The 27,484-nt window shown below is 37.8% G+C and overlaps 3 protein-coding genes across 3 annotated transcripts; 1 reads left to right on the top strand and 2 right to left on the bottom strand.

Annotated features, from left to right (window-relative positions):
- Positions 1 to 285: 285 nt before the first annotated feature.
- Positions 286 to 8,563, bottom strand: LOC144075545 (carbohydrate sulfotransferase 11). The gene is made up of 3 exons (XM_077602684.1): positions 8,090 to 8,563; positions 3,206 to 3,285; positions 286 to 1,623 (listed from the first exon to the last, which is right to left on the bottom strand). The coding sequence occupies exons 1-3, from the start codon at positions 8,181 to 8,183 to the stop codon at positions 781 to 783; spliced, it is 1,017 nt and encodes a 338-aa protein (XP_077458810.1). The 5' UTR covers positions 8,184 to 8,563; the 3' UTR covers positions 286 to 780.
- A 2,339-nt stretch (positions 8,564 to 10,902) lies between these two features.
- Positions 10,903 to 20,823, bottom strand: txnrd3 (thioredoxin reductase 3). Its single transcript, XM_077602952.1, has 16 exons — positions 20,494 to 20,823; positions 20,045 to 20,105; positions 19,532 to 19,641; positions 19,192 to 19,299; positions 18,994 to 19,066; positions 18,342 to 18,461; positions 18,076 to 18,218; positions 17,606 to 17,721; positions 16,424 to 16,649; positions 15,438 to 15,530; positions 14,954 to 15,030; positions 13,892 to 14,048; positions 12,916 to 13,023; positions 12,717 to 12,812; positions 12,333 to 12,467; positions 10,903 to 12,114 (listed from the first exon to the last, which is right to left on the bottom strand). Exons 1-16 carry the CDS (start codon positions 20,608 to 20,610, stop codon positions 12,052 to 12,054), a joined length of 1,803 nt encoding a protein of 600 aa, XP_077459078.1. The 5' UTR covers positions 20,611 to 20,823; the 3' UTR covers positions 10,903 to 12,051.
- A 1,011-nt stretch (positions 20,824 to 21,834) lies between these two features.
- On the top strand, positions 21,835 to 26,878 carry bin2b (bridging integrator 2b). Its single transcript, XM_077603905.1, has 12 exons — positions 21,835 to 22,060; positions 22,658 to 22,738; positions 23,388 to 23,442; positions 23,869 to 23,963; positions 24,060 to 24,155; positions 24,290 to 24,397; positions 24,466 to 24,551; positions 24,878 to 24,953; positions 25,046 to 25,128; positions 25,206 to 25,899; positions 26,155 to 26,247; positions 26,434 to 26,878. The coding sequence occupies exons 1-12, from the start codon at positions 21,968 to 21,970 to the stop codon at positions 26,542 to 26,544; spliced, it is 1,671 nt and encodes a 556-aa protein (XP_077460031.1). The 5' UTR covers positions 21,835 to 21,967; the 3' UTR covers positions 26,545 to 26,878.
- The last annotated feature ends 606 nt before the right edge of the window (positions 26,879 to 27,484 follow it).

The raw sequence follows: 27,484 nt of genomic DNA, 5'->3' as shown, positions 1-27,484 counted from the left end.
GTGTCAGTATATCTTATGTCACATCTGTAGACCGAAAAAGATATTAAGGTCATATAAAAAAAATCGGTACAAGAAAAAGGTGTTTTAAGTTTAGCTTGGGATCCATGTATCTGCAAATAAAAGCTGCTTTCGATGTCAATCCTAAACATTTTCACAAATCACCGTTCATCAAGTCTGTATTCTATACTTTTTGGGTACTTCTCAAGAATAGTACATTGGTGTCAGTTATGACTGTTTTGTTTTATAGTTCCATTTATACATTTCCAATAATAAAGTCCACCAAACTTGCTTCTCAGTGACATTTATTTAAAAATTGTGCCAACATTTCATGGTCGGTCTGAAATAATTCAGTTCGAAAAACACAATAAATTAAAACAATATTGCCCAACACTATAAAATGAACCACAAGCACATTACAAATTGGTTTGTCTAGGGTCAAGTAAAGGTAAAGGCTGAACATCAAAAGGCACAAGATCTTCACTGTTACAATTTTAAACGTTCATTGTGCTGTTGAAAATTAGCCCCCAACAGAGATATCACATTTGTTGTGCAAATACCATAGAAAAGAGAAAGATATTTCAAATACAAAGGCAAATTGTTTACACAGTCACAGAATAGTACCCACTCAATCACTGTTTACGGTTAAAATATCAAATAGTACGAAGTTTTACTATTTTACAACAAGGTGGTTCACCTGTCAATAACATTCTGTTTATTGATGTTGTCAAAAGGCATTTTTTTCTGATACTTATGAAAGTACAGATCAGCAACTCCACCTCATCAAAACTTGAGGTAAGCTGGCTGAGAGTAATTAAATAAAAGGAAGTCCATGCGATAGAGGTTATACAGCTTCTTCTGATAAAAGGGGCTGATGTTGAGGAAGAATCGTGCTGCCATGTCTCCAGTAGTCCTGGTGCTCTTGGTGGAGGCGGGGAACTTGACCTGGTCCTCCACTCCAGCAAGTTGGAGCACATAGTTGGAGTCCTGCTCCAGGGTCTCATATTTACCCACCACGTCGTAGTGGATGAGGCAGGGGTGGCACAATGAGTGCACTCGTTCCCAATGCTCATTGAAGGGTTCTTCAATCTGTGTTGCCGGGTTCACAAGGTAATACACAAATTCCTCAAAGGTGACGTCATCACCTTTCTCTAGGGCATCCGGCTGCGGGTTGGGCCTATGCCGGCGCACGATCTTGGTGCCGTATCGTTTATGGAAGGCAGTGTTGTAACGTTGTGTGAATTTGTTACGGTACGCGGACACGAGCCGCTCAAATGGCTCACGTACAAACATGAACTTCAAGTAGGAGCGTAAGCGATGGTTGATCTGGGAGGTGGAATACTCAGACAAGGTGCGCAGATTTCCTGAGACGTGGGCCTCGTTTGCTGGTATTCCCAGAGGGTCTCGGTGGGATCCGGCCGCACCTGTTAGGACCATGAGTACTCGCTTCCAGTTGGTGCAGGCCACTTTGGGTACGTAGCAGTACAGCAAGCCGTGCAGGTCATCTACAATAACATGCTTAAGGTCTTCTGGGATAAGAACTCTACGTTTCCGGGTATAGGTACGGCAGGCCTCTTCTAAAAGCTCCCGTCGGCCTTGATGGATTGCCTGCACTTCAGACTCCGCCTATAAAGTAACAAACAATGGTTGAAAAAAACAAGGGGGCAAATATTCACAGTGGAGAGATGCCATTGTATATGAGTCACAGCTGGACATTGTCCTTTTTTTGCATACAACATTATGGTTGTATCAAATTCCATTTACAGAAATCTTTCGAACATTCCAACATTACAGAAGTAAAGTTAGTATTTGACATTTTCACAGTTTGGCTCTGAGTTTCTTTTTCTTTACATTAACTACAAATGTATTGACTTAGACTACAATACAAGTAACTTTGAAAACTTAAATGCCACTCAAGCTGGGCCTTTTCCTTCCTTTGCATTTACATACAGCAGTAAAACTGCTGAGTTTGTCCCCGAGGGAAGCATTACGCTGCCAAAGCAAACACATCAATAAATGTCACTGTGCTAATACAAAAAAGATGTTTGACCCTTTCCCCTGAAGCAAAAGTACAAACGCATTACTGATTGGCATATAAATTACCTTCCCAAGAAAAGAAGACAGGGAGATAAGGCAAGATTTGTATATCTGCCAGGATCTTCATTCATTTAAGTAAAATTAAATTGAGCTTTTTTCCCCCAACCCATTTTAACCCAAGTAAACTTTCTGATACTTGGATATTTAAAGGGAAAAATACTGTGTACGGTTTCAATTTTGTTAAAGAGTTACACATGAAGAGCCTGAAAGCATTTTTTTTTAAAATGCGCTCTATAAAAGTCTACTTAAACTTAACACAGCCAAAAAAAGGTGTGAACAACAACTGTTATTTAATTGGTAAACTGATGTCTACAGATTAGATTGCCATTCTGAATTTATATCATTGCAAATAATAAAAGTTACTCTGTAACACAACAATTTCATCGTAACACTTTTTATATCTGGTATCAAGTGATCCTAGAATCTTCCCATAGGAGTACAACTTGACCTGGCAGATGTAAAAATTCCATTGGTATAAATTACAACACAATAAACTGTCCTCAGTATGGAGCCTAATTGTAACTACCACTTTCAGTCTAATAAAATAGTGGCTATAAAACATGTTTTCACAGAGAGATGGAGTTCGTGAAATGAAAGAATGCCTTACTCACTATTACAGGCAGTGATTTTGTTAGGTATAACTTTTGTTGCATTTATTGCATCCCAAAGGACACTTCATACTTGAGCAACTGGACCAACGGAGTGAGCACTAAATGTCATTCCGATTAGTGAAGCGAATTTAAATCTCAAAAGGCTGCATGTTCTCAATTTAAGCCATTGGAGAAAACACCAGGACTGACATTTCAAAACACACAGAACACATTGTGACATTGTGAAGAGGCACAGATTCCCATCATTAGTAATAATTAAAAAAAAACTGATCTCACCAAACTAAAACTGCAAAATAAAAGAACTGTTGCCACTTGGCTCCAAATATACATACATAACTCAATGTTGAACAAATAATTCAAAGATTATAAACAGCACAGTATACTAAACTGTTTGTAAATAACATTTTGGTTGGCTGTTTTGGTTTTGTACTGCTTATCGATTTGTGGTGGTTCAAACAAGTATTACAATAAACAGTTTGCATGAGGTTTAGGCAACATACCTGGTCACTATTATAAAGTGTCTGCAGGGGACTCCTCCTGGGCTTCTGGCCATTGCTTTCTTCCCCAAAGTGCTCCGGGGCTGAGGAAACAAAGTGATGAACAAAGCGTTGGACGGAGCTGTAATCCAAATGCAAAGATGTGTTTTTTGTTCTTGTTAACGCATAAAGTAGGTCCACGTGGGGTAAATGTGATTAAGTAGACGATGGAACATAGAAACAGAAGCCAAGAAAAGGTGATGGGATATGAAAAATGGTACATGCATCTCAAACTTTTTAGACAGTGGGATTAGAGGCATTAAAACGCAGATGTGCGCTTTAATCATTTTTGTTTTATGTGTGTTGTTGTAATGTTGCGTGAAAAGAAAATGGCTGCTGCAGTTATTGGTCTTCTTTCCGATGGAAAATAATGTGGATTATCACACAGACAGCAAAGATAGTAGACAGCCAAAAACCTTCTTAAAGCAATAAACTATATTTAGATCAATTTTGTTTAAAATGGAAGATATTTTCTGGACAGCCTACTTTTTTGGTCTGAACCGCTTTATCCTCACTAGGTTCACGGGGGGTGCTGGAGCCTATCCCAGCTGATTTCGGGCTGAATTGGTGGCCAACCAATCGCAGGGCACAAGCAGACAAACAACCATTCATGCTCACACTCATACCTAGGGGAAAATTAGAGTGTCCAATCAGCCTACCATGCATGTCTTTGGAATGTGGCAGGAAACCGGAGTACCCAAAGAAAACCCACGCAGGCCCGGGGAGAACATGCAAACTCAATTTTTCTTGTAATCATAGTTTTTCCACATAATACTTGGTCTCTATCCATTTTAATGCCCTGACAAAATACTTCATCTGAAATCAAAACTCCCTACCCATTTTTGCTATGTGAAATTTAAATGAATTGAATGAATGGTACGACTGTCTTTAGTTAAACGTCTTCGTTTAGAACACTTGTGTCAAAGTGGCGGCCCGGGGGCAAAATCTGGCCCGCCGCATTATTATGTGTGGCACGGGAAAGTAAATCATGAGTGCCGACTTTCTGTTTTAAGATCAAATTAAAATGAAGAGTATAGATGTATTTTACATTTCCTGATTTTCCCCTTTTAAATCAATAATTGTAATTTTTAATAATTTTTTCTGTTTTTAATTTAAAAATCATTTTGTAAAATCTAAAATATATATAAAAAAAGCTAAAATTAACATTGTTATGGATCTATAAAAAATGGAATATTCAGGGCTTTTAATCCAGTTCTTTTAATACATTTATAAAAAAATAAATCTAAATATTAGATATAAAATGGTCCGGCCCACATGAAATCGAGTTGACGTTAACGCGGCCCGCGAACCAACCCGAGTCTGACACCCCTGGTTTAGAATATTCATTTTCCTAACTCTTTTCCAACTACAGGGTCTTGGAATGAATTTGCCCAACACTACAGTATATCTGCTGTTCACTGAAATCCCAACCACATCCCTCCCAATGTTCCACTGAGACTCATCCGAAGAGCATTGGAAGGAAGGGCTATTTGTATTGGTTTAACCCTGTCTAGACCCAAACATGCAAAGACTTTTCCTCTGCATTCCACCAGGCTTGTTCAGAAACGGGAACTTCGGCAATGCGAAATATATAGGAGTCGATGTGTGTTAGTCCTGTCTCGGTCATAAACGGACCTCTGTTTTTTGGTCCCTCTGGGAGAAGCACCCCCCTTTCTAACCCCTCCTTGGCCTTTCCTGCCAAAAAATCTCGAACTGAGAGGCACACTGTACAAGGGAAAGCCGGACCCTTTTAGCCCACAAATGTGTGTGTTTTGAGGGTGTTAGTGCATAGGCAGGGCATGTGGGTGGTGTCTGTGTATTGAATAATGTATGCAGATGTACAATTTGATGCCTATTTGCATATGGAACATGTCAGCTCATCACATTTGTGCAAGAGCTTCAGACATTGGGGTTAAAAATAAATCTCTTTTCTGCTTTTTCAAAGCTTTAACATTGGGCATATGCAGAGGTATAGACAGGTTGTGTGTAGAGTATATCCATGATTGTAATTCAATACTGTATTTTTGAAAATATTGCATGTCATTTGTATTAAATTTAGTAAATATTTGCATACAACTATTTGTACTCATAGCACTGTTACCAGAAACACATTAAGAAAAATGTATTATATACTGTAAATACTGTACAGTCAAACAATCTATTTTGTAAGAGGAGGAACATATTGCACAAGGACACATTTTTGATAATGTCATGAAAAATAATTTTCACTTTTTTTAAAAATCACACAAACTATTTGGTAGTTAATCTTAATACAACTGTAATATGAGTGAAACCTAACCGAGTCTTCAATTGGTAGATTCTGCACTGTCAATTTGAAATAATGTTAGTACAGGGTTGGAAATTATGAATGGTTTCAACTCAATTTTTTTGGTTAATCGAAGATAGAATTGCGAGAACAAACGATACTTTTATGAATCGTTTCAGTTTTAGGCAACATGGTGTTTAAATATGAATCAAAAGGCCTATTTAATGTTGAATGCAAGAGTTGCCTCTGGTCACAAAATGTACTTATATGCTTCAGAGCCTATTTCTGAATGAGTCTGACAGCTTGGTATGCTCCTTCACACCACATGAGGCGGTTCTTTTTAGATGTGTAACAACTGTCCACATACTCTCACCCCATGTTACACATTTGAAAAACTATCTCGCCTTCTTCTACCCTCAACGGCGCATATATATGCTTTATTTTTTGGCACATGATATTGCAAGTTATATGTCTGAATGAGACCATTGTGTGTGGCCACAAGGATCTGGAAAAGGTTGGGTTCAAGCAAATCCTGTAACCAGCTGCAAATTCTTCTCACCATTGCCAACCCAGCTGCAGAAACAGTGATCATCCACTAACTGGACAAGTAAATACATTATCCCTAATTTCCGCATTCGTTATAACATTTTTAGACACAGTAAACAACCTATCTTTCCTCGTCGCTCACCATAGTCACAGTGAAGCTAAACGCTACAAACTATAGCTCTGCCATATTTTTTGGTCTCAGCTATAGTGATTTTCCTTTGTTTTCATTATCTTCATCTTTCGCAATCTTTTTTTTTTTCAGGGTTTGTTCAATCGATTATCTCCTGCGTTATGCAGTGCACATGCTCGGTGCATAGAAACCTTGCAGTACTCAAGTTGACAAGGAAACTAAAAACTATCATCCTCTTTAGTGGAAGTCTTATCACACTTTAATACAAAAAAGCTGCCTGAGGTCACATCTCCCAGACCCCACCAATTAAGAAAGCCTGAGCTGGTACACGGTCGATTGGTCGCCGGTCTTTTGGTCGCCCGGAAGGTAAGTGATAATTCCCATTTAAATCATTGCTCAAATTCCCTAAATACAAACTGTGAATTATTATTTAGTCATACTTAATGCCCTATTAATTATTAGGCTAAAGAAAAGCTCCAAATTTCCCGGACTTTTGTGTTTTGTTGGAGAACTTGTTAATACCGTGACTGACGTCCCTTCCTAAGGGGAAAACTCATGTACATACACACTCTTATACACTCACACGTCGGCTCAGTGAAACTGCTCATGGCCATTGTTGGCTTTTATTGATGCGTAGACCGTGTTTTACCTTGTTTTGTCGCCGGTCTTTTGGTCGCCCGTTGTCGCGGTCGGGGCGACCAAAAGACCGGCGACCAAAAGACCGGCGACCAAAAGCCCGGCGACCAAAAGACCGGCGACCAAAAGACTGGCGACCAAAAGACCGGCGACCAATTGACCGCATACGCTTGAGCTATAGTCATAATGATCCATTGGTGGCTATTTTTGTTTGGCTGACAGTGGGTTAAGAAGTTTTGGTGTGATGAGACAGTGGTCTGGTGTCCCTATGGGACACCTCCTAAGCAGCTGTTGGGAAGATACAAACAATGACATTTCTCCTAGGATATCTTCCAAAACCCCAAAGAGGATTCAGGATATTACATGCGCTGGGCAGGGCTCATATACATGGCAACACATTGTAGATGGTTTTAAATTTGACTGGCCAAAAACACATTTTCACAATTATGCTGTAGTTTATCACTTGCGTGTATCTCTCACTTTTTATTCACTCCGAGGGTTTGGGGGCACCCTCAAACTGCACTTGTGTCCTGTAAAAGGTCTGACAGTTGAATTTCCATATATGGTGGTCTTCTGATGATACGGCCAATCGTAACATTATATTGGATAGGAGTCCTATTTCAGCTACACAATGAAAAACATATTAAAAAACATATAGGAATAATGCAGCCTTTCCAATTGAGCGATTGTTATATTGATATATTTTCACAATTTAATCAAAATAATAAATCAGTTGATTTTTCCCTCTTTTTTAAGTATAAATGGGTTTTTTTAATAGTAATTTATCTCCAATTGGGAGGCAAACAGATCAGAGTACACCTGCCAATAGTTAGTAGTGATAGATTCTAGCACACCTGGGACCCTCATGTGGTTAGTAGGCGATACAGAAGATGAATGAATAAATCAATAAATAATATTTGGTTCCGGTTTTCGGCCTTGGTTTTCCAATATTACAATAGGAATTGTCATTTTGGTGCAACAATAAAAAATGCACTGTCCATTATAGACTGGACAATATGCACACATTAATGTAATGTAAATACAGTGTACTGCAAGAATAATGATACATGTAAAAAAGGCAATCTTTTAACAATAAATATGTACTATATGGAATATTTTAAGTATGGATGAATGGATTGATAGAACCCAAATTGCATACCTGTAAAAAAAGCAATATTTTAACAATATATATGCACTATATGGAATAATTTATGAATGGATGAATGGATTGATAGAAACCAAATTGCATGTGTGACTGTTTTCAACTCACCAGGTTTAAGATTGCTGTTGAAATAGAAAATGACCATGACGAAACATCCTAAACATAAGGCAAAAAACATTCGAATGATTTTAGGTTTCCTCATCCTGAGACCGAGTAGACGATGAATTCCTTCCAGGGCTCATGCAAAACGCAGATTTTTGTTGTTGTTGTTGTTGATTTTTTTTTTGTTCTGACGAGGTGTCTGTCTACTCGATCACAGGTACAGCATGGCCGTCTTTTGACGTTTGCTGCCCATCGCACATCCTCACGTCATCATGTCCAGCGGCCAAGACGCGGGTCGGATGCTCAAGTTGCTCCAGTTCCGACGGCAGTCCGAGGAAAAGTCTCCGCGAGTGTCAGGGAAGGCGAGGCATTTTATGACAAGGTGCTTTTTTAGACGAGCGTGTGGCTTCTTTCCAAAGGTTCCTCGGCCAGTTAACTCTTCCTTTGCTGCCCACAATACAATGTACTGCTTGGTTGACTTGTAATGAGGGCGGTGTTCAACATTTCGAAGTAAAACATTTCGTAGACATTCAATACAGATCAATTTGTGACAAAATACATCATTTCTCAATGCATGGCAAATGTTAAATGATAAACCAGTTAGATTATAAATGTGATATTAAATAAGTAGTTTAGGACAATACCAAATAAGCATGTGACTGCCTGATAACATGAAAACGCCTAATTTCTAGCTTGTGTACGTAACCATAACTCTATACGTAACCATTATTGTATAATTAATAATAATTGAATAGTAGTGATTTTTTTTTAAATCTCTGAATTGAAATATTTGCCCATGCCCAGAAGCTACGTGCTTTTATTTTGAAGCCACCCTTGCAGCAATATTCAATTTTCCGGTGCATAGTTTCACATAGAGCTTCAACGTTTGACGTGTTGACCCCAATATAATTAATCCTTTTTTGTTTTCTTCTTCATCATCATTCATTATATAATACTTTAATGATTCTATTCGTTTATGTGGGTAATATGCTGCATGGATTTTATGTATTTATTTGTAATTTCTCTCATATGTTTGCATGTTTCAAATTGCCTGCATGTCCTTTCTCCTGCATTCCAAAATAATTCATGTTAATCCACATAAAAAGCTCAAATTTCACCATATGTGAAGAGGTTTGTTTTTCTGACACTATGTGCCTTGTGGTCGGTTGACTTGGGTCACGTCCAGAGTGTCTCATAGTCCAAGGTCCACAGGGATAGAATCAAATTCATCTCCAACCACATTGAGAATAAACAATACAGAAAAAGAGTTGGAAAAAGAGGCCAGGGATTTGGAGGTATTTATAAAATTTTCATACACTTGTATGATTGCATTTCTATTCATTACAATGAGATGTTTTGAGATAATATGGGCCAGGAACAAAACAAGAAACTCTTATTCTCAACAAACAATATGAAAAATCTTTAATAGGTTAACACTCAAAATGATTGTGAAAATAGATAGCTAAAATGATTTTATTTTTAGGATTCTGTACAACTGTGAAGACACAATTGTACACAAGTAGCAAAATAAGACAACCTTAAGTAAAGGGCAAGTACCATTGTTGTCCACCTGAGGTCACTATCTCCAAGTATACTAACTGTTTTAAAACGCTTTCTATATAAAGTGTCTATATATTCCTGCCTTCCACCATGATAAACTGCCTTTGTGTGTACACTTCATAAACATTTACATTCACTACTAATCTACCTAAACTACTTTAATTTACAAGTTACATACAATACCAATTTCCAGGCCGTAAATAAGGCAGGACGGGGATGTGGCAGATTTAGTTAACGCCAAAGAATAAATACTCACTGAATCATGATGCAATCATCCAACAAAGATTTATAACCAAAGTTTACCTCACTCTGGAGCTGAAAATATAGAGACACTTGTGAGCCAGTGAGGCCTATTGTCCAAGCACATATGAAAAAAAATCATAATTCAAAGTCATCGTAGAACAGTTGACTCATGGCTATATTACAAACAAATAAATAAATAAATGTCTAGTTACAATGTTGCATAAGCGGGGCACTCCCAAATGACTTATGGTGGCCATAAAAAAGTCTTTTTCAAATAACAAGTCATAGTGAAACTGATTCAAACTCTTAGTTTTGATTAAATTGTACTAAACAGCCAACAAATAACTGGGCCATCCGTGCCACCCAGTTGATTTACTGGGAGTCGGGGAGTAATGCACAGGCCTTTAATATTTGGATGCACAACATGGGTCAAATGTGACCAGGCTGAGTATTGATTATTATGCCATATGGTGTTTATTTTTAATAACGAAAGCCTAAAGAAATATGGAATGATCAGTCGCTATTTGCATATTCAGTCATATAATGAATACATTCAAAAAGTGGACTGAAGAAAACTCAAGCAGATATAAATATACAGTACTTGACAAGCACGATATAGACTGGTTGTTTGTGAGATGCAACTTTTTTAGTAGGTAATGAAATAAGAAATGACATAGAAGACAGCCCTCACTCTAAAGTGCCTATTACGCCAATTAAAAGAACCATATCAAAGCGTCGGTTATCATGGCAACCCATGCAGGTGATAGTTGTTAGATGTGAGTAGTGAATAAGGCTTCACACCTGTCCAGTTGTGACTCAATTGTTAAGGTTGTATAGAGCCACAGGAGCACATGCCCCAAGGACACCTGTCATTATTATATCTGCTCAGCTCTCTGATCTGGGGGCATGAATAATATATATATTTTGTTCCACTGTACGTGTTGTATTTTAATACAACCAAAATATCCGCTATTTATAAACCTCAAAAGCATAAAAAGGAAATGTAAGGAAAAAACTTTGACCAATGAAGAAATTTTATTTTTCCTGAAAGGTACACTTGGTGTTCTGAGACAAAAATATATAAAGAAACAAGAAAGAAAAAAAAATCACAAAAGATTTAAAGACACCACTGAGGATTTGATACATCTGTTACATGATCTTTACAATAATTGGGCAGTCCAGAAAAAGAAAAAAACTCTTGTACAAACAACACCCATTGAACTGTTCCAATTTATATGTACTAATTCATATGAAATTAATTCATGATTAAATGTAATTATATAGCCAGTTAGGCTATAGCAAATGTGTCACACAAAGGTTTGTATTGCACTCAAAGTGCAAAACATGGAAAGTGGTTGTATACAAACCCTATAGTTATGTAGGACGACAAAAGCCTAATACCCAGTAAAAAGTACAGAAGATGTTCAGTACATTTCATTATGTACATGTGAGATTTTCTCATTTGGGTGCATGATGATTAAGTCTGTATGCCAGGTTGGTTATTAATTTTCCTGCAGCGTTCGATTTATTCTAGCACAACTAATCCCAGGTAGGGATTTAATGCATCTCAACAGTCAACGTCAAACCCTTCTATAGCTAGTTTGGGGAAAATCGGTGGGGCTCAAAAGGGCTGACGCAATGAAATCGAGTTCAAATGTTGCTGCTTGTCCATTTAGGCCATTACAATCAGATGAGACAATTCTATTGGAGTGAAACGGGTGTTGAAGATAGGGGTTGGGACATCACCAGGTCCTTCTGAAGAGGTGTATCAATCCCTGCCCACCAAAGCATTTTGGTTTATAGGCAAGGACATCATCAATAGCTCAGGCAAACACAAAAGCATCACAAGGAGTGATGTGTACACCCTTGCTCCTCATAGAAGGCCCCAAATAGAGCCCAGTGGTTTTCCAGCAGAGTAACCCCGCCGTTCAGCAGAATGCCCTCATTAAATTAACACCAAACAGGATAAATTGTCTTAGCTCTCACTAAACCCCCAAAAAAACAATAATCTTTTTAGATGCCGGCCATCTTGTACAATTTGTCCTGAGAAACAACTGTTCACAAAAGTGAACAGCTGGAATTGAAGGTTGAGGTTTCTTGAAAACTAAGAAGATAGTTTGGTGGACTAGGATGAGAGCATTCTGCTAAACAAGCAGGGTTTAACCTCAGCAGCCAGCCTGGGTGATGTCACCTCCTGAACTTTTGGTCACATCCAACGTTGTGAAGATCTAAGTGGGGTCAGAAATCAAGAAAATATATATTCAATGAAAGTCCTGCTTCCATTTGAAATATGTACAATATCCACAGTCTTTCCTTAAGCATCCAAAACAGTCCAATAGGTAGTTGCTACTTGGAAGCTGTTTCCAGTTAACTCACAAAATATTATTTCAGCATGATAATAAAAGATGAGTATCTTTGATATTCTGAGATTAAAAAGTGTCTTTACCTCAGCACAAGTTGGGTGGATGCCAATGGTGCCATCCAGCTGTTCTTTAGTCACACCACATTTCATGGCTGCACCAAAGCCTTGGGTTACCTCTCCTGCATTGGGACCCAGGTAGTGGAAGCCAATCACTCTGGCCTAAAAAAGGCATAACATAAATCAATGAATGTTGCATCAACCCTTAAAGATTGATTTATAGTGAGACGGACTCCACATGACCAATGCATTGATGTCTGTGCAAGAATGTGGACAAGTTTAACTTTCTAGCCAAAACCATGGATGCTTGACTAGTTACAATGTATTTATTTCCATTTTAGAATCAGTATAATTTATTTGAAAGATCACCTAAATGGCTTGGATTTTTTTTTAATCCATCTAAAATCTTACATTGTCCAGTTTATTGCAGATGATCTTGGCATAACATTTGTTGTTGTCCCTGCCAGCCACTGTGAACTCCAAAGGCCAGAAGAGACTGTGGTATACCTAAACAGAAGGAACGTAATTACACATTAAGCACAAAACAAATAAATAATAGGTGTACAAATTTCAATTAGTTCATGGCTAATGTGAATTGGCTGTATGTTACCTCGAGATTTTCGTCCCCATACAATTCTTTGGCTTTCTCCTCAGACAGACCACAGGAGCCATACTCCAGTGGCGTGAAGACAGTGGTGGGGACATTGGTGTAGTCACACTACAGAGACAGTTTGACTCATTTGAGTGTTTTTTTTGTCTTTTTAAACACTGATAGTTAGTAGGGCGCAAGCTATTTGCAACACAAATTTTTCATTTATGAGCGTCTAAGGCAAGGGTGTTAAACCAATTCCACAAAGGGCCCTTAGGGTCCTGGAATTTCGTTCCAGCCAGTACAGCGCAGACAGTTTAACCCAGGGGTGTCAGACTTGGGTTGGTTCGCGGGCCACTTTAACGTCAACCGGACCATTTTAGATATATTTAGATTTTTTTTTTCAAAAATGGATTAAAAGCCCTGATATTCAGTTTTTTATAGATCTAAAACAATGTTTATTTTAGCTTTTTTTTTTTAAATATATTTTTAGATTTTACAAAATGATTTTTGAACTAAAAACACAGAAAAAAAATACAAAATTACAATTATTGATTTAAAAGGGGGAAAAAAAAAATCAGGAATTTTAATATACATCTATACTCTTCATTTTAATTTGATCCTAAAACAGGAAGTCGGCACTCATGATTTACTTTCCCGGGCCACACAAAATGATGTAGCGGGCCAGATTTGGCCCCCGGGCCCCCACTTTGACACATGTGTCTTAACCAATTAATCTTCTGCTTAAACAAGCAGCATCTCACTGCAATCAACTGATTAGACCTGCAGGAGATCGGATTGGTAAAAAGGTGTCTTTTCTTTGGTTGGAAGGAAACCTTGCACCCATCTGGCCCTTTATGGAATTGGTTTGACACCTGTGGTCAAAGGGCAAATTGCACACATCTGCTTTCTATGCTAATACACCATATAAAGTTGCATTTTATTCTTGATAAGGTCTCTAATCAAAACAAATGAGTATCTTTTGATTTCCTTGTACCTTGAGTGTTGAACCCGCATAAAGACGGCGTGCCAGCAACTTTCCAGCCTGGATAGCAACAGGGGTTAGCTCCCACTTGCCTTCCAAGATGTCTCCGATGGCGTAGATGTGTGGAACATTAGTTTGTTCTTCATCATTGACAGGAATTTTTCCATTCCTTTGTGGCAAGAAAACACCAGAAATAATTAAAAAATGTCATGTAAAAGGATAAATCACTTAAGTGACAGTTTGAATTGAATGCTTTTATTGTCATTATACAAGTATAATGAGATTTAAAGCTTTCACCACCTAGTGCACAAATAACAACAACAAACAGACAAATAAATCAGTAAATAAGAAGTCCAAGTGAGATCAGGAGATCAGAGCGGTCATGTTCCATCTGAGGTCCAGGATAAGTTCCATGGTTTTATCACTGACATAGTATTAAATGTTTAAGAATTAATGGAAAAATTAACGGCAAAATGATTAACATGCATTCCATGCACACAGTAGAAGATTTCACTCTTATCTTTCACAGCTACATCTAAATACAGCAAAGTATTACTACCATCACAAGACTAAAGCATGACTCAAAGCTTTTAGGCTTTCCACATGGGATCTTAATCCTGGCCCAATGACCTGCTTGCTTGAATAAAGCATTCGTTGAAAATGTATGCCAAGAATCTGTTGTCAAAAGTTACAAATAGTATTTGGAAAAACAATACATGGACAGTTTTCTTATAATCAATTCCAAATAGCTACTAAAATTCTCATATCAGGAAGATCTATTTCCTCACTGCTATTAATGTGATTTTTAAAATCATGAGCCAGCAGTTGACAAATGTTGACATTAAATCGACCAAAGTCATCTTTGGCCTCAAAATAGAAGTCCTTGTGTAACGTTTGGTTTTACGATATTATGTAAAAAAAAAATTGCTCGATGTCAGAGAATTTATCCCTCCCACTGCGTAGAAAGAGTCATGTGACTGTGATAACTGCTGACTCACCATGACTTTAGATCATGTGTTTCAGCCAGTGGCCACTTAATTGATACAATGCTTAGAAAAAGGTAGTAAAACTTACTTTGGGTTAACTTTGACCCCTATCTTCTCCAGACCAATCTTATCAGTGCATGCGTCTCGACCCACTGCTATTAACACCTTAGGATCAAAGAATGCTTGTTAATATCAATGAAAATCCACTGGCATCCATTGTTTACAGTCAGTTGTTATGGAATTATGGGCAAAACTTTAACATGTAGGTTGAGTAAACCAATAACTCAGGACAAAAAATATGATGTATTTAGTGTATGATGAAAGCTACGAGATTAAAATAAAATAAAAACATGAATATATATTATTGTAAAAGGAGTAAACATTGGATATTTTCCCTTATCAACTCTTGAAAACATCTGTTGTAAAACAAAGTAAAATGTCCATGTTCTAACTAGTACGTTGTTTCACCATTGAACCATGTACAAGGAAGATATTTCTTCCAAAATGAGGAAGTTAGTTGCACATATACAAGATTCCTGTACATTTCATCACCAGAAGACTCACTGACTTACAGTGTTGTACTCCCCCTCAATGACTTCATCGGTCTCTGTTGACTTGGCAGTCACCTTGAGCCTGTCCGGACTGCCTCCTTCCAACTTTTCTATCTGACAGACAAACAAACAAACAAAAAAAGACTTAAAATTGGAGGACGCACGGCATTAGTAGCTAAACTACATTAGAGTCAGTTAGAAATGTCAGGCTTAGATATACAGTGGTACCTCGACATACGATAGTAATCCATTCCGAGACTGAGATCATATGTCGAGCTTTTCGTAACTCGAGCGAACGTTTCCCATTAAAAACAAATTAATTTGTTCCAACCCTCTGAAAAAACACCAAAAACAGGATATTGGAATGGAAAAAATGTTTTATTTCTTCTAATTCGCCATATATTGACAAAGTAATAAATAACGAGTGGTTTAATAGTAATAAAATGTGTTTAATAGACGTAAAATTAGACGCATTTCGTGGAGGGGAGAGACAAAGGACACACACGGAGGCGGAGGGGGGGCTGTTTGGGGGGACTTTATCCACGGCACTCGTAAACGAACAAACAAATTTAAATTAACTTGGATAAATATATACAGACACACAAACATACGTTTAATGTAACTTTACACAAAACTGAATTCTAATTTTGTTTTAATCTTTTTTTTATACCTTCGTTCTCTTCGGGTGAGTTGTTTGCCACGCCTCCACCCAGAAAGCCCTCTTTTTGCCCACGCATGCGCGTTGTGCATTTCCTGGTCGAAACTCGTCTGAATAAATCGTTCAGTCCTCGTAGATATAGTAGTTATACACGAAAGAGATGCAGCAAAAAAGACAGTGCGCTACAATGATAAACAGCCTCTCATGTCATGGCCACCTGGCTTGGTCGCATCTCGAAATTTTGACCGTATCGCGAGCGAATTATTCGATCGAAATTTTCGTCGTACCATGAGGAAAACACTGTACTAAAAATATTTCAAACACTGAAAGAATAAATCCAATTTCTTACTTTTACAGGGACAAATTTACGGATGAATTTGATGCCATGTTCCTCCATGTATTCACCAGCACGGTTGGACATTTCCTGGTCAAAGCCCCTCAGCAGAATAGAGCGCACCATGACAGTGACATCGAGACCCAGGCCAGCAAGGAAGCCTCCACATTCCAAGGCAACATAAGATGCACCAATCACCAGGGTCTTTCCAGGGCAGGAGGGTAAGGAGAAGAGATCATCACTGGTGGAAAATTGATAGCAGGTCAAATATGAGAATCAGAACTGAATTGATTCCTAAACTTAAAAGTGTGGTCAAACTGGATGCAAGAGTTTAATATTGAATACTCAATCTTACAGAAGTGGGACTCTCATCAAATCTCTAAAACTTACATTTAACTAATTACATTGTCTTATTTTAATAACTTTACGCCAAGTTTTTAATTAGTTTGATGCTGAAGAGATTCTAGTTAATTTACTAGAAGAAGACAATTTTACTGCCTCATGTCTGACACAGGTTGAACTTTCACACACTCAAAGTAAAAGGAAGAGAAATAACAGGGAAGACCCCACCGGTTGCAACTAGTTTTGTTGGGAAATAAGAGTTGCACAATGTACATCTTTCTGCCAGTTCTTTACGGTCACACTCCAACACAAAAGTAAATGATATTAGACTTGGCAAATTTATATCTGTAACCACAACTCATGCTACTTAATCGTTTCAAACTATAACTAATCTTTTCAAATTACTCTGTTCACGTCTATTTTGTGACGACTGCATGGATAGAATAAGAATTACAAAAGTGCTATTATTCTTCTAGCCACTAGATTTCTTCAGTTTTCAAGAAATTGACACTAATTTGTTACACAAAGAATTTTTTTTAAGACAATATCTGAAAATTGTTAGTTAAAAGGCATTGTTATTTTGTTTTCATTTTTAAGATCAAATCATCATCTTTGGTATGAGGAACTGTTTAAAGGATAGGAAGATACAATGCACCTATCAAAATAGCAACAGCAAATTCGAAATAGATTATAAGTAAGATTTGGGAGGTTTATGTCCTGATCAACCTCCAACTACCTTTCCAGGGAGGAAACACTATTCACAACTACATGAATGAGATATTTTGCAACTATATGTGGTATAAAATAATTTTAAGTCGTGTATCATGAAAAAAAAAAGGAAAATGTATCCCTCACCTTGTGATACAGTACTCTTTGTCTCCAGGAATACCAAGGTAACGTGGTCGTTCCCCTGTAGCCAAAACAAACTTAGCGGCTGTGTAAAATGTCTCCTTGCCTCGTTTGTTTACCGCCTGTGTAAAAAAAAACATTTTAAAAAAAGTATAAATGACTGATGCACCTTTCAAAATGGAATGATTTTCCAAAATGGAGTTATGATGAAACGATGATGCTTTGACTTGACTACCAAAAACTCAGCATCATTTAATATCCAACCCAGGCAAGGTCAAATGATCTTTTTCCAGACTTTAATATGATTGAGTTGTTTTTTACTGAAATATGTTTTATTGTTGTTGTACCAACTTTCAGGGGGAAAAAAGGAGCCAAGGCAAAAGCTGATTCTAACAGAAATTTCCATCGTTTGTGTGTGATTCCCATCAGTCAAATGTGTCAAACATTTGCTACAACTTGGATGATAAAAGCATTACCTTGATCTTGTGAGGTTCAACAAATTCTGCGTAAGCATTGACATAGTTGACATTCTTGTCCCTCAGTGCTACTCTGTAGCCCCAGTTTAGTGAGCCAATGTATTCATGAATTGCAGTCTTCATCTTCTCCCAGTTGTGTTTGACTGACAATAGACACAGCAAAACATTAGTTGTTAGTATTAATAGCAAACAAAAAGCACTAAATCTGACCAAAAATGCAACCACAGGAGTCTAGCTTCTTTTTGTCAAAAAAATTAACATCTTACCAGTTTCATCGAATTCCCATCCAAACTTCCGTGCATCGTGCAAGGCAGTACCAAGCAAAGCAGTCTGATGCATCAATTTCTTGGGAATGCAGCCGACATTCACGCACGTTCCACCTAGACCTGATCATCCCAGATTTAGATTTTTTTTTCGGTTTGGGAAGAAAAAAATTTTGTCAAATGGCAAGAAAAGGTTTACGACTGAACAGTAGATTTTTAATAAAATTATCTTCTGGAAAAATGAATCATCCCATTGTGCCCCCTTCTTATTCATGCCTTTAATTTCGATAATTAAAAGTGATTTGCGGTAAGAACTAGGACAGAGTAGATGGAAAAGCACACGCTACAGCCTTGTCCGCACGGCTTGATTTTTTTGCCCAGATTATGTAGTGGTTGTGGCTAGGATTTGCTTGTTTAGTGTACCAATTGGTGAAGGGCAACGCTTTGGTTAGAGATGCAAGAAAAACACAAAGAACTAGATTAGGTGTCACATGCAATATATCATAGAAAGGCCTAAAAGAGTGGATGTTGCAAAAAAGGGAGGGGACCAGCTATGGTCCCATTTTTATACTTTATGTTAGTATATGTGCTTTGAGTCTCAATACTTTTATCCATGTAGTGGAGACAATTCCATATTTTAATACAATTATCATACCCCATGTGGTTCCTTTGGGTGTGGGAACAACAAAGTCCAAAACCATGACTTTTTTCCCCAAATTTGCAGCTTCCTTAAAAATACAAAATAAAACATTTTTGGTTAAGGATGAAATTGGTAGCTTTAGCCCCATTCTGAAAGCATTAAAAAAATCAAATGACTAGTGAAATGTGAACAACCAATCAAATAACTTATCACCTTTGAACAGGCCAATCCTCCAGATCCTCCTCCAATGACAATGAGGTCATAGTCATAGGTTTCGGTTTCTGCATTCAGGAGCTGATGCAAACTGCCATCTTTGTGGGCCTAATGGACACAAAACCACAGTTCACGTATACACACCTATAAGCAATTTGCACAACCAATTTTATGCTTTCCATTTCTAATAACACTCAAGTACCCACTAAAATATACAGTAATACTCTATCGCACCTGCCCTTTGTGCCTAGTGAAGTCTCATACAAAACAGATCAAATACATTATCTTGGATTAAAGCAATATTTATGAGTGAAATAGGTAATCATTAAAAATAGATTACCTGCATTGTCTTGTCACAGCCACCAACATGTGTTTTGTTGATAAAGACATTAGGAACACTTTTTTGTCCAGTCATTTCATGTAGCATTTCCTGGAAATTGGGTCCATCCTCTGGAAACAATGTATACAAACAATAGTTTTTTTGCATTACAATTTAGATTCCCATAAACCTTTGGAGGATATATAAAGAAATATTTCACCTGGACATTTGTAATCCTAACTAATACTAATAAAAATGTAAGTGTGATTAAGCATTTAATGAGAAATATGCCTTGGAAAATGAACATTGGTGAAATAAGTTAGACTCAGCGTCACCATTATTACCAGCAAGATCTACATTAATGAAAATAACTACGTAGTATATAATGTATCAATAATTAAGAGATTATGTTCGTTACATGTTTCTCAATGAGCATCCGTTTTATGAACTTGCTAATACTATATGTCTGCTGTAGCAAGCAAGGCTAAAGATGCTGAGTCACTGTATGAGTCTTTAAGAGGAAATAGACCTTACCCATGAGATCCAGTTCGATCACATTGCACTCAACTTTGAGTTCTTTGAACAAGTCTTTTACCTAAACAAACAAATACACAGAATGTTCAGTAACACATTCTTACAATCGATAGGAATGCCTTAAACGCAACCAGATTGAGTTTAAGTATACAACGAAAATTGAGCAATGTATGTCGGCATAAGATTCCTCGAGATGTCAACGTTTTCATTTCAGCAAGATTTCACTTGAGCGGGCTTAACTTCAACAATAAAACGCCCACAAAGAATCATTTATAAAACATATACCATCCTTCCGTTGTATGTACTTTAATAGATTTAGAAAACTACAACCAGAAGTTGCAAGTGACATTTACAAAGCCTGTACATCCAGAAATTAGACGAAGCCCGATCACTAGATTGTATCAAACATTGCGCACAAGTTATTTAGCCGAAAAAAAAGAAATACATACCGTAACACAATATGGACAATAACTTTTGCTGAATACCACCACTTGGTTTGAGTCAATAAGTGATTGTATTCGAGTTTTAAGTTCATTCTTCCCGGTTTCGTTCTCGATGGGAGGCATTTTCAAGGTGAAGTATTTCCGTCCTAGCCTTCGAATGACGGCCGGCGTGCAGGAAGGAAAAGTAAAACAAAATCTATCGGATTCTTTGGCTTGCCTTCAAAAGACCTGCCTGACAAATTGTGACCAAGCGCTAACCTTCACGTAAATTATCTGTCATCTGCATCAAACCGCGCCTGAACGCGGCAATGTTACCCCAGATGCTTTATAGTCATGTTTAGGAAGCACTCGATTTGTTATATCTGCTCTACCGGCTTAAATCATTCACATTCGCCAATACTTGCTCCGCCCATATGGTGTACTGCGGGTGCCAAAACCAACATACCCAGCAATACGTCACCGTGTTGCATAGTAACGAGCCCCCAAAAAAGCACGACCACAATTTCCCTCCAAATGTTCAAATTAAACACAACTGGAATATGATTTGTGTACGTGTACGTCATAAAATAAAAGTAACAGCTGGCAGAAAGTGTCATGAAGTTTTTAAAAAAGGCTTGATAGCAAAAAGGCTTGTGCAAGACGAGTAGTCACCACTGCAGTGGGTTTATAGCGCCGTTTGCTGGTCAGAAAGCGAAATATCAAATGAAAGGATCTGATGTTTCTTGAATTAAATTGAATGCCTTTATTGTCACAAGTGTATAGTATTGCGATATGCGAACATAACATCTGAATAAGTTTAACGAAAAGGCAAAGTAAGGTAATGGAATTTGATCAAACTATACCAACTGTTATAGAACTGTAAATTCCTTTGCTTTCAACATTAAACACAAACGTTTGTCCCATTTTTGCACATCACAAAACCTCCCTTTGAAAGGGGTTGGAGGCTTTATATTTATTTTAATTAACAATGACCTTTCCCTTTTTTAATTTGGCGTGAGTTGATTAATTCTTATTGTTTTTTGGGGGGGAGGAGTGCATGCAACCAATTATATCTCAATATTTTCCTTAACTATATTGTATCTGAACAAAATTTAGAGTCGCCTAGTTGATCATCTCCTGTTTCTGTCTGCTTTTCACTGGTCTGCGTCAATTGAGCTTCTTCTAACATCAATAGTAGGTGAGATTTTTGAAAAAAAAAGAAGTCTCAACACATTGAAACAGGCACATGTACTCCATTACCTATGACGTCATCGTGATGAGACGCGGTTGCTGATGTGAAGAAATCCACTCAAAAGTGCCTGTGGGCGTGGTCACGCTTCCGGAAGTATGTGTTGATTAAAACGACATTTGCTTTATTGCTCCACCCCCATCCATCGCTTCAAGTCAAGTTAGAACGCCACCGTCAGTAGTCCTTCAAGAAAAGAAACTTGCGGGAGGCGGATTTCACAGCGTTTGGAAAGAAAGCTAGACGCAGAGGACCATGGCCGACAATAAAATGGGTCCTAATCTGCAGTCCGGTGCCGGATTCCTCGCCAAAAGGGTCCAGAAGTCATTGAATCGCGCACAAGAAAAGGTGAGCCGAAGTGTCAATATATTTATATACAGGCGTATAAGTGTTTACCGGGGACGCGTGGTAAATGATTCATTTTGGATGTAGAAAACCGAATATTGTACCTTTATAATGTGTTGTTATGTCATATAGATTTCTCCTTTTACCGAAATGGTGCCTTTAGATGTTCCCGTTACTTCTAATGACGAAAGTCAAAGGTCCAGTCAGATAATCTGTTAGAACATAAAAGTTTTGTTTAGTTCCACGCATCAATGTTTGAAAGTAGCAGTCGCCACTTCCTGATTGTGAACTTCCCCTGCTTTCTCTCGGTTTTTTGTTTGTTTGTTTTTTGTTTCTTGAGTGGAAAAAAGTAGAATCGGTGGCTTTGAACATTTGGATGACTTTATGTGCGTTCCAGCAACATGACAGGGCAGATTTTATTAACATGCCGTCAGGTTAAAACACATTGGAATTGTAGTTCAGTTCAAACTTTGGGTGAAAATATGACCAAAAGCATGATTGACTGGGTAAAATAAGTCCACATATTGAATCCGCAGGTATTGCAATACTGCTACCTTTGAGTATAAAATCTGATAAAAGACAAATGTTATGATTATACAGGTACTTCAAAAACTTGGGAAAACCATGGAGACCAAGGATGAACATTTTGAGGTTTGCTCACAGAACCTTAACAGGCAACAGGTACGTGTATATATATAATGAGTTTACATGGTTTTGATATAGTCTTGTGTCTTTATATGAAACTTGGATTAAAGTCAAGTTCCTGTTTTTGTGCTTTAAACTGATTTTCTTGGTTCCATAAGAAAGAAATGCATATATTTCATCTATTTAACCTTCAAAGATGGATAGACAAAATGACTTTTCTGGATGATGATGTCAGCGTTCTATTGGGCGCCCTGCTGACAAAGGGAATCAAGTTCCTTAAAGTTTTTTTTTGCTAGACATGGGCAAGTGGGGTCCTGTATGTAGCTACTACTTTGCACTGAGGAATAGGAAGGATGTTCTTTTCTAACATCTATTCTTGCTGCTCGGTATTAACCAAATTTTCCATTATTGAAGAAATACAATTCACACAGTCTAAAACATTTATGGTTTATTAGCCATTTACTGTGTTTTCTAATACCGATTTGTGGATTAGGTGTCAGATAATAAAGGGGCACCATAGCAAAAGTAGAGTTGGTGTCGAAGGTACCCTGCGAGCCTTTGTAATTGTATTGTATGTCAATATTTGATTCTGAGATGTCTTTCGCCGACAAATGAATTCTCATCTTTAGGCAGACATGCAAGGTGCATATAGTAGTTCATTTTTTTTCTTTTTTCCTTCATACAGGTGGATGGAAGTAGATTGCTTAAAGATGTTAGGTCCTACTATGGTGCAGTGAAAGGCAAGTTTCTAACGTAACCAGTTTACATGGAAAATAATCAAACTGTCGCTTTAGGCTAAATAGAGGGGTTAGGCAGTAAATGGAAAGTAAACAGCTACTAATCTTGGATCCTGTAGTCCATTTTACAATTATGTCTCTGTTGCCTAAAAAGTAAAAACAACTAATTATGTGGTTAGGTTTAGGAATCTATTGTTTTGCTCGCTTTATTAGCGCTTACTATTAATACTCAGGAAGCAAGTGTTGTTTTGACCTTTTCATTGTGGGTGGAACAGAGCAGAAACCTTGAAAACAATGTTATATTAATGCACAAAGGCCACTGATGCAATATGCTTTGTGTGTACATGTGTTATTTAAAGTGATCTAATACTTAGTAGTTTCTACCTGATAACAAATGATCACAGCACCCCATAACTCCAATTTTCACAGTTTTACACGAGACGTCCAAGCGACTGTCTCAAACGTTGCGAGATGTATACGAACCTGACTGGGATGGAATGGAGGACCTTGCTACCATTATTGAAGTATCTTCATTTTCTTAAACTGTGTATAATTATTTTTATCTGAAGGCAAGCCCAAAGAATTAACTTTAAAAATGTTTGTTGTTGTTGTCTTTTTAGAGTGAAGATTTACTTTGGAATGATTATGAAGAGAAAATGAATGATCAGATTGTCCGCACCATGGAAAACTATACCAGTCAGTTTCCAGAGATCAAGGTATCCTATTGTGTATTTGTTTTTGTCCTTGTATAAAAAAATAAGCTTTATGTCATCAGCCATGACACATGGAGGACTGATGTGCTGCATGATTTTCTGGCATTAGTGAGTCTAAGTGACCATGTGTGTTTCAGGAAAGAGTTTCTAAACGTGGTAGGAAATTAGTGGACTACGATTCAGCACGTCACCACCTCGAAGCACTGCAGAGTGCCAAGAAGAAGGATGATGGTAAAGTTTCTAAGGTAGTGTATTGTAGTCATAAACATTTTGATCTACAGTAGCACAACCACAATTGACACTATCCTAAAAGGCAGAGGAGGAGTTCAACAAAGCCCAGAATGTCTTCGAAGAGATAAATAATGAGCTGAGAGAGGAGCTACCTACTCTCTATCAGAGGTATGAAAAACCAGCTGAGTTTCATGGTTACCGATAAAGTGTAGAGAAAACAAACTTGTTTTGCCGTCCTTAATCAGGCAGATCTTGAACTGCATGAGTTAAAAATTCCAACAGTTTGAATGGATTTTTTTGTGTGTAGTATCTCTTAATGTTAGTGGTGTCTTAAAAAATGTTTGAAGCTTGGAAGACGGCATTTTATCAAAATTATATGTATAATGTATCCTTTCTAGTTAGCGAAACAATTTGAAAATTGCTCAAAATTTGAAAGTCTTAAGATAAAGCCTTTTCTAAATGTATGTCGTGACTGGTGATTTGTTTTTCTGTAGCCGCATTGGTTGCTATGTGACTGTCTTCCAAAACGTATCAAATCTAAGAGATGTCTTCTATAAAGAAATGAGTGTGGTAAGATATACTTTTTCTCCCACTATTTCTCAAACGCCCTTCAACTGTAAAAAACACAAATCAAAATATTTTTCATTTTATTCATAATGTAGCTTAACCGGGATTTGTACAATGTGATGAAGAAACTGGAAAATCAACATTCTGGAAAAGCGTTCATCATAAAGGGTCTGACCAGGTGATTAGTAATATTATTAACAATAATAAAAACATCCTTATAAGCCTTATAAGTACTTACTCCTTTTCTTTGTACAGCCCCACAAGAAAGTCCAAGAAGAGAAGGTCCCTGGCCATCTCCAATCCAATCCCTTGCAACACAGCATTCCCATCAGATCACATCTCCATCAAGTCCACTAGTCAAAATGGGGGTGATGCTGTACCCACTTCTCCTGAACCACAAACTCCAAGTGTCCCAAGCGAAATCTGTAAAGAAGAGGATAGCAGCGTCCCCACCCAAATTGGGGTCTCTTCAGACTCAGACCTTAGCTCTTGCGATAACAATACACAACGTAGGCAGTCGGTGTGTGTCAGTGAGCCCAGCGACAGGAGCACAAGTGAAAGTTCGGACGAGGAGGAAGCAGAAGCTGAACTATCTATTGAGCAATCTGACTCTGGCATCCCCAAATCTGAATTAGCAAGTGACGAAACAGCCATTCCCTCTGATTGTAAATCTGAATTTGCAAGTGACGAAACAGCCATTCCCTCTGATTGTGCAGATGTCGATGCACCGCACATTCCTGAGCAGGAGGAAAATGCAGGTGAATCGCAACCAGTGGAAGCCGAGACCAAAATTGCACCAATTCCTGCCCCCCGTCTATCTTTCCGCTCGGAAAAAGATCTTTCTGTTAATGAGGAACTGGAGGAGACGAAGGGAGATTGTGACAGCAAGATGTTAGCTGGGTCGCAAGATGACTGTGAAGCTCAATTGCCACCTGGATTTCTCTATAAGGTAAACAGCCATATTTGTCGGTGTAATGTTAACCACAAGATTTTTTTTTTTTAAAAGGGCATTAAAAGATTGTAAGATCTAAAGATGTTAGGTTTGTACTAGTGTGCAAAAATCACATCTAGGAGGGAGGAGTGGACAAAAAGTGTCTGGAAGCTGTCATTCCAAACAAAATGCTTCTTTAAGTTTTAAAAGTGTGTGTTTGTTCAATACTCCCTGAAAAATCCTAATTCACTTGTGACCTATGTTTAACGCCAGAGGGTTGCGCTAAAGAGCCATGCAGAACCGGAAAGTGGCCAGCTCCAATTTGAAGAGGGAGACATTATCCTGGTGTTTGCTGACACACAAAAGGTCGTGCGTCTATACCTTTCTCAATATTTATCTTCTTAAAAATGAAGTTGTAAAAGCAAAGATACTACCAAGTTTAAAAAAACAGTTTGACAGCTAATGGTTATTTGTTTTGGCCAAGGCCCAATTAAAAAGGATGGATCGATCGAGTGACATGTTTATATGTGTATAATATTTGTCTTACAACAGGAAGGCCTGTTAAAGGGGGTCAAAGAGGAGAACTGGCAACTGCACAAAGATCTTGCAAATCATGCTGGGACTTTCTCGGAAGACTTCATTGGGCCCGTTCAGGCAGAATGAGGCAATATTCACTCCATCCTCCCATAAGGAGTTAGTGACTCATACACAAACACACACACACACATGCAAACACATGTTCCAGTTGACATGCAAAAAGTTCCAATTGTTTTTGGGTGTGGAAGCTTTGCAAAAAAATGTCCAATTCCTTGGTGAATAATTAACATGTTTTGATGTTGCAACTTGTGGAACAAAATGAAATGGTTCAGCAAAGAGAAATGTTGGGACAACTGAAACTGAGTTGCATTGCATTTGTATTTTTAAGCTTCTCATGAAAGACTGATATTTTTTAAGTTCATGATATTTTTCAATAAAGGTCAAGTTTGGAAAAAAGTGATCTTCCATCCTCCAGTGCTGGTTTGTGGATGGCTTGTAGTGTGCATGGAGGGCTCATACAAATCATGATTATGTGCATTTAATATTCTCTCTTTGAATCAAATTGAGACCTGCAAAACCTATACACCTGCCTTAGTACATATAATCATAAATATAGATTGACATATGATCAACGACAGTGTTATTGATCTACAGGACAGCTTGTGTGAATTTTACTGAGAGCTGAATTGTCTGCCACAAATGCCACCTACAATAATTGTTACATTGCCTACCTAACTTTTGATCCAAATAGCATTTTTCTGAGTTCAAACTAAATATGCTTGCCTCCTATTTTTAATATAGTTCTGAAATGCAGCTGTTTGTTTGAAATTCAACCTGTTTAATCACTCCTGTATCATGGGATGAAAAAGTGTGTTTATCGAAAAAAGCTATTTGCCAAGTTCTGCTTTCCAGGTAACACATGTCACCTCTTTATAAGCACAAATCCATGCCTGTCAATCTGCAAAATTCCACCTTTATCTCAACAGGTTGAGACGAACCTGCCGAGCTGCAGATGGATGGATGCCTCTGGGTTTTCCAGGTTTAGTCATCAAGTGTTCTGCCAAGA

This window comes from Stigmatopora argus, chromosome 6, assembly GCF_051989625.1.
Source record: "Stigmatopora argus isolate UIUO_Sarg chromosome 6, RoL_Sarg_1.0, whole genome shotgun sequence".
NCBI classification, from domain to species: Eukaryota; Metazoa; Chordata; class Actinopteri; order Syngnathiformes; family Syngnathidae; genus Stigmatopora; species Stigmatopora argus.
Note: the sequence above shows the minus strand (reverse complement) of the source record. Positions and strands in the feature narration are given on the sequence as shown.

What these genes read in the sequence shown, in the direction of transcription:
- LOC144075545 (XM_077602684.1), bottom strand. Translation starts at nt 8,183, where the DNA reads ATGAGGAAACCTAAAATCATTCGAATGTTTTTTGCCTTATGTTTAGGA. An exon ending in CAACAGCAATCTTAAACCTG is followed by an intron (nt 3,286 to 8,089) that starts GTGAGTTGAAAA and finishes TTGTTTCCTCAG; the next exon opens with CCCCGGAGCACTTTGGGGAA. An exon ending in CACTTTATAATAGTGACCAG is followed by an intron (nt 1,624 to 3,205) that starts GTATGTTGCCTA and finishes GTTACTTTATAG; the next exon opens with GCGGAGTCTGAAGTGCAGGC.
- bin2b (XM_077603905.1), top strand. Translation starts at nt 21,968, where the DNA reads ATGGCCGACAATAAAATGGGTCCTAATCTGCAGTCCGGTGCCGGATTC. An exon ending in ATGATGGTAAAGTTTCTAAG is followed by an intron (nt 24,398 to 24,465) that starts GTAGTGTATTGT and finishes CTATCCTAAAAG; the next exon opens with GCAGAGGAGGAGTTCAACAA. An exon ending in TGTTTGCTGACACACAAAAG is followed by an intron (nt 26,248 to 26,433) that starts GTCGTGCGTCTA and finishes GTCTTACAACAG; the next exon opens with GAAGGCCTGTTAAAGGGGGT.
- txnrd3 (XM_077602952.1), bottom strand. Translation starts at nt 20,610, where the DNA reads ATGCCTCCCATCGAGAACGAAACCGGGAAGAATGAACTTAAAACTCGA. An exon ending in GTAAATTTGTCCCTGTAAAA is followed by an intron (nt 15,531 to 16,423) that starts GTAAGAAATTGG and finishes TTTGTCTGTCAG; the next exon opens with ATAGAAAAGTTGGAAGGAGG. An exon ending in GGGGTCAAAGTTAACCCAAA is followed by an intron (nt 14,049 to 14,953) that starts GTAAGTTTTACT and finishes CTTGCCACAAAG; the next exon opens with GAATGGAAAAATTCCTGTCA.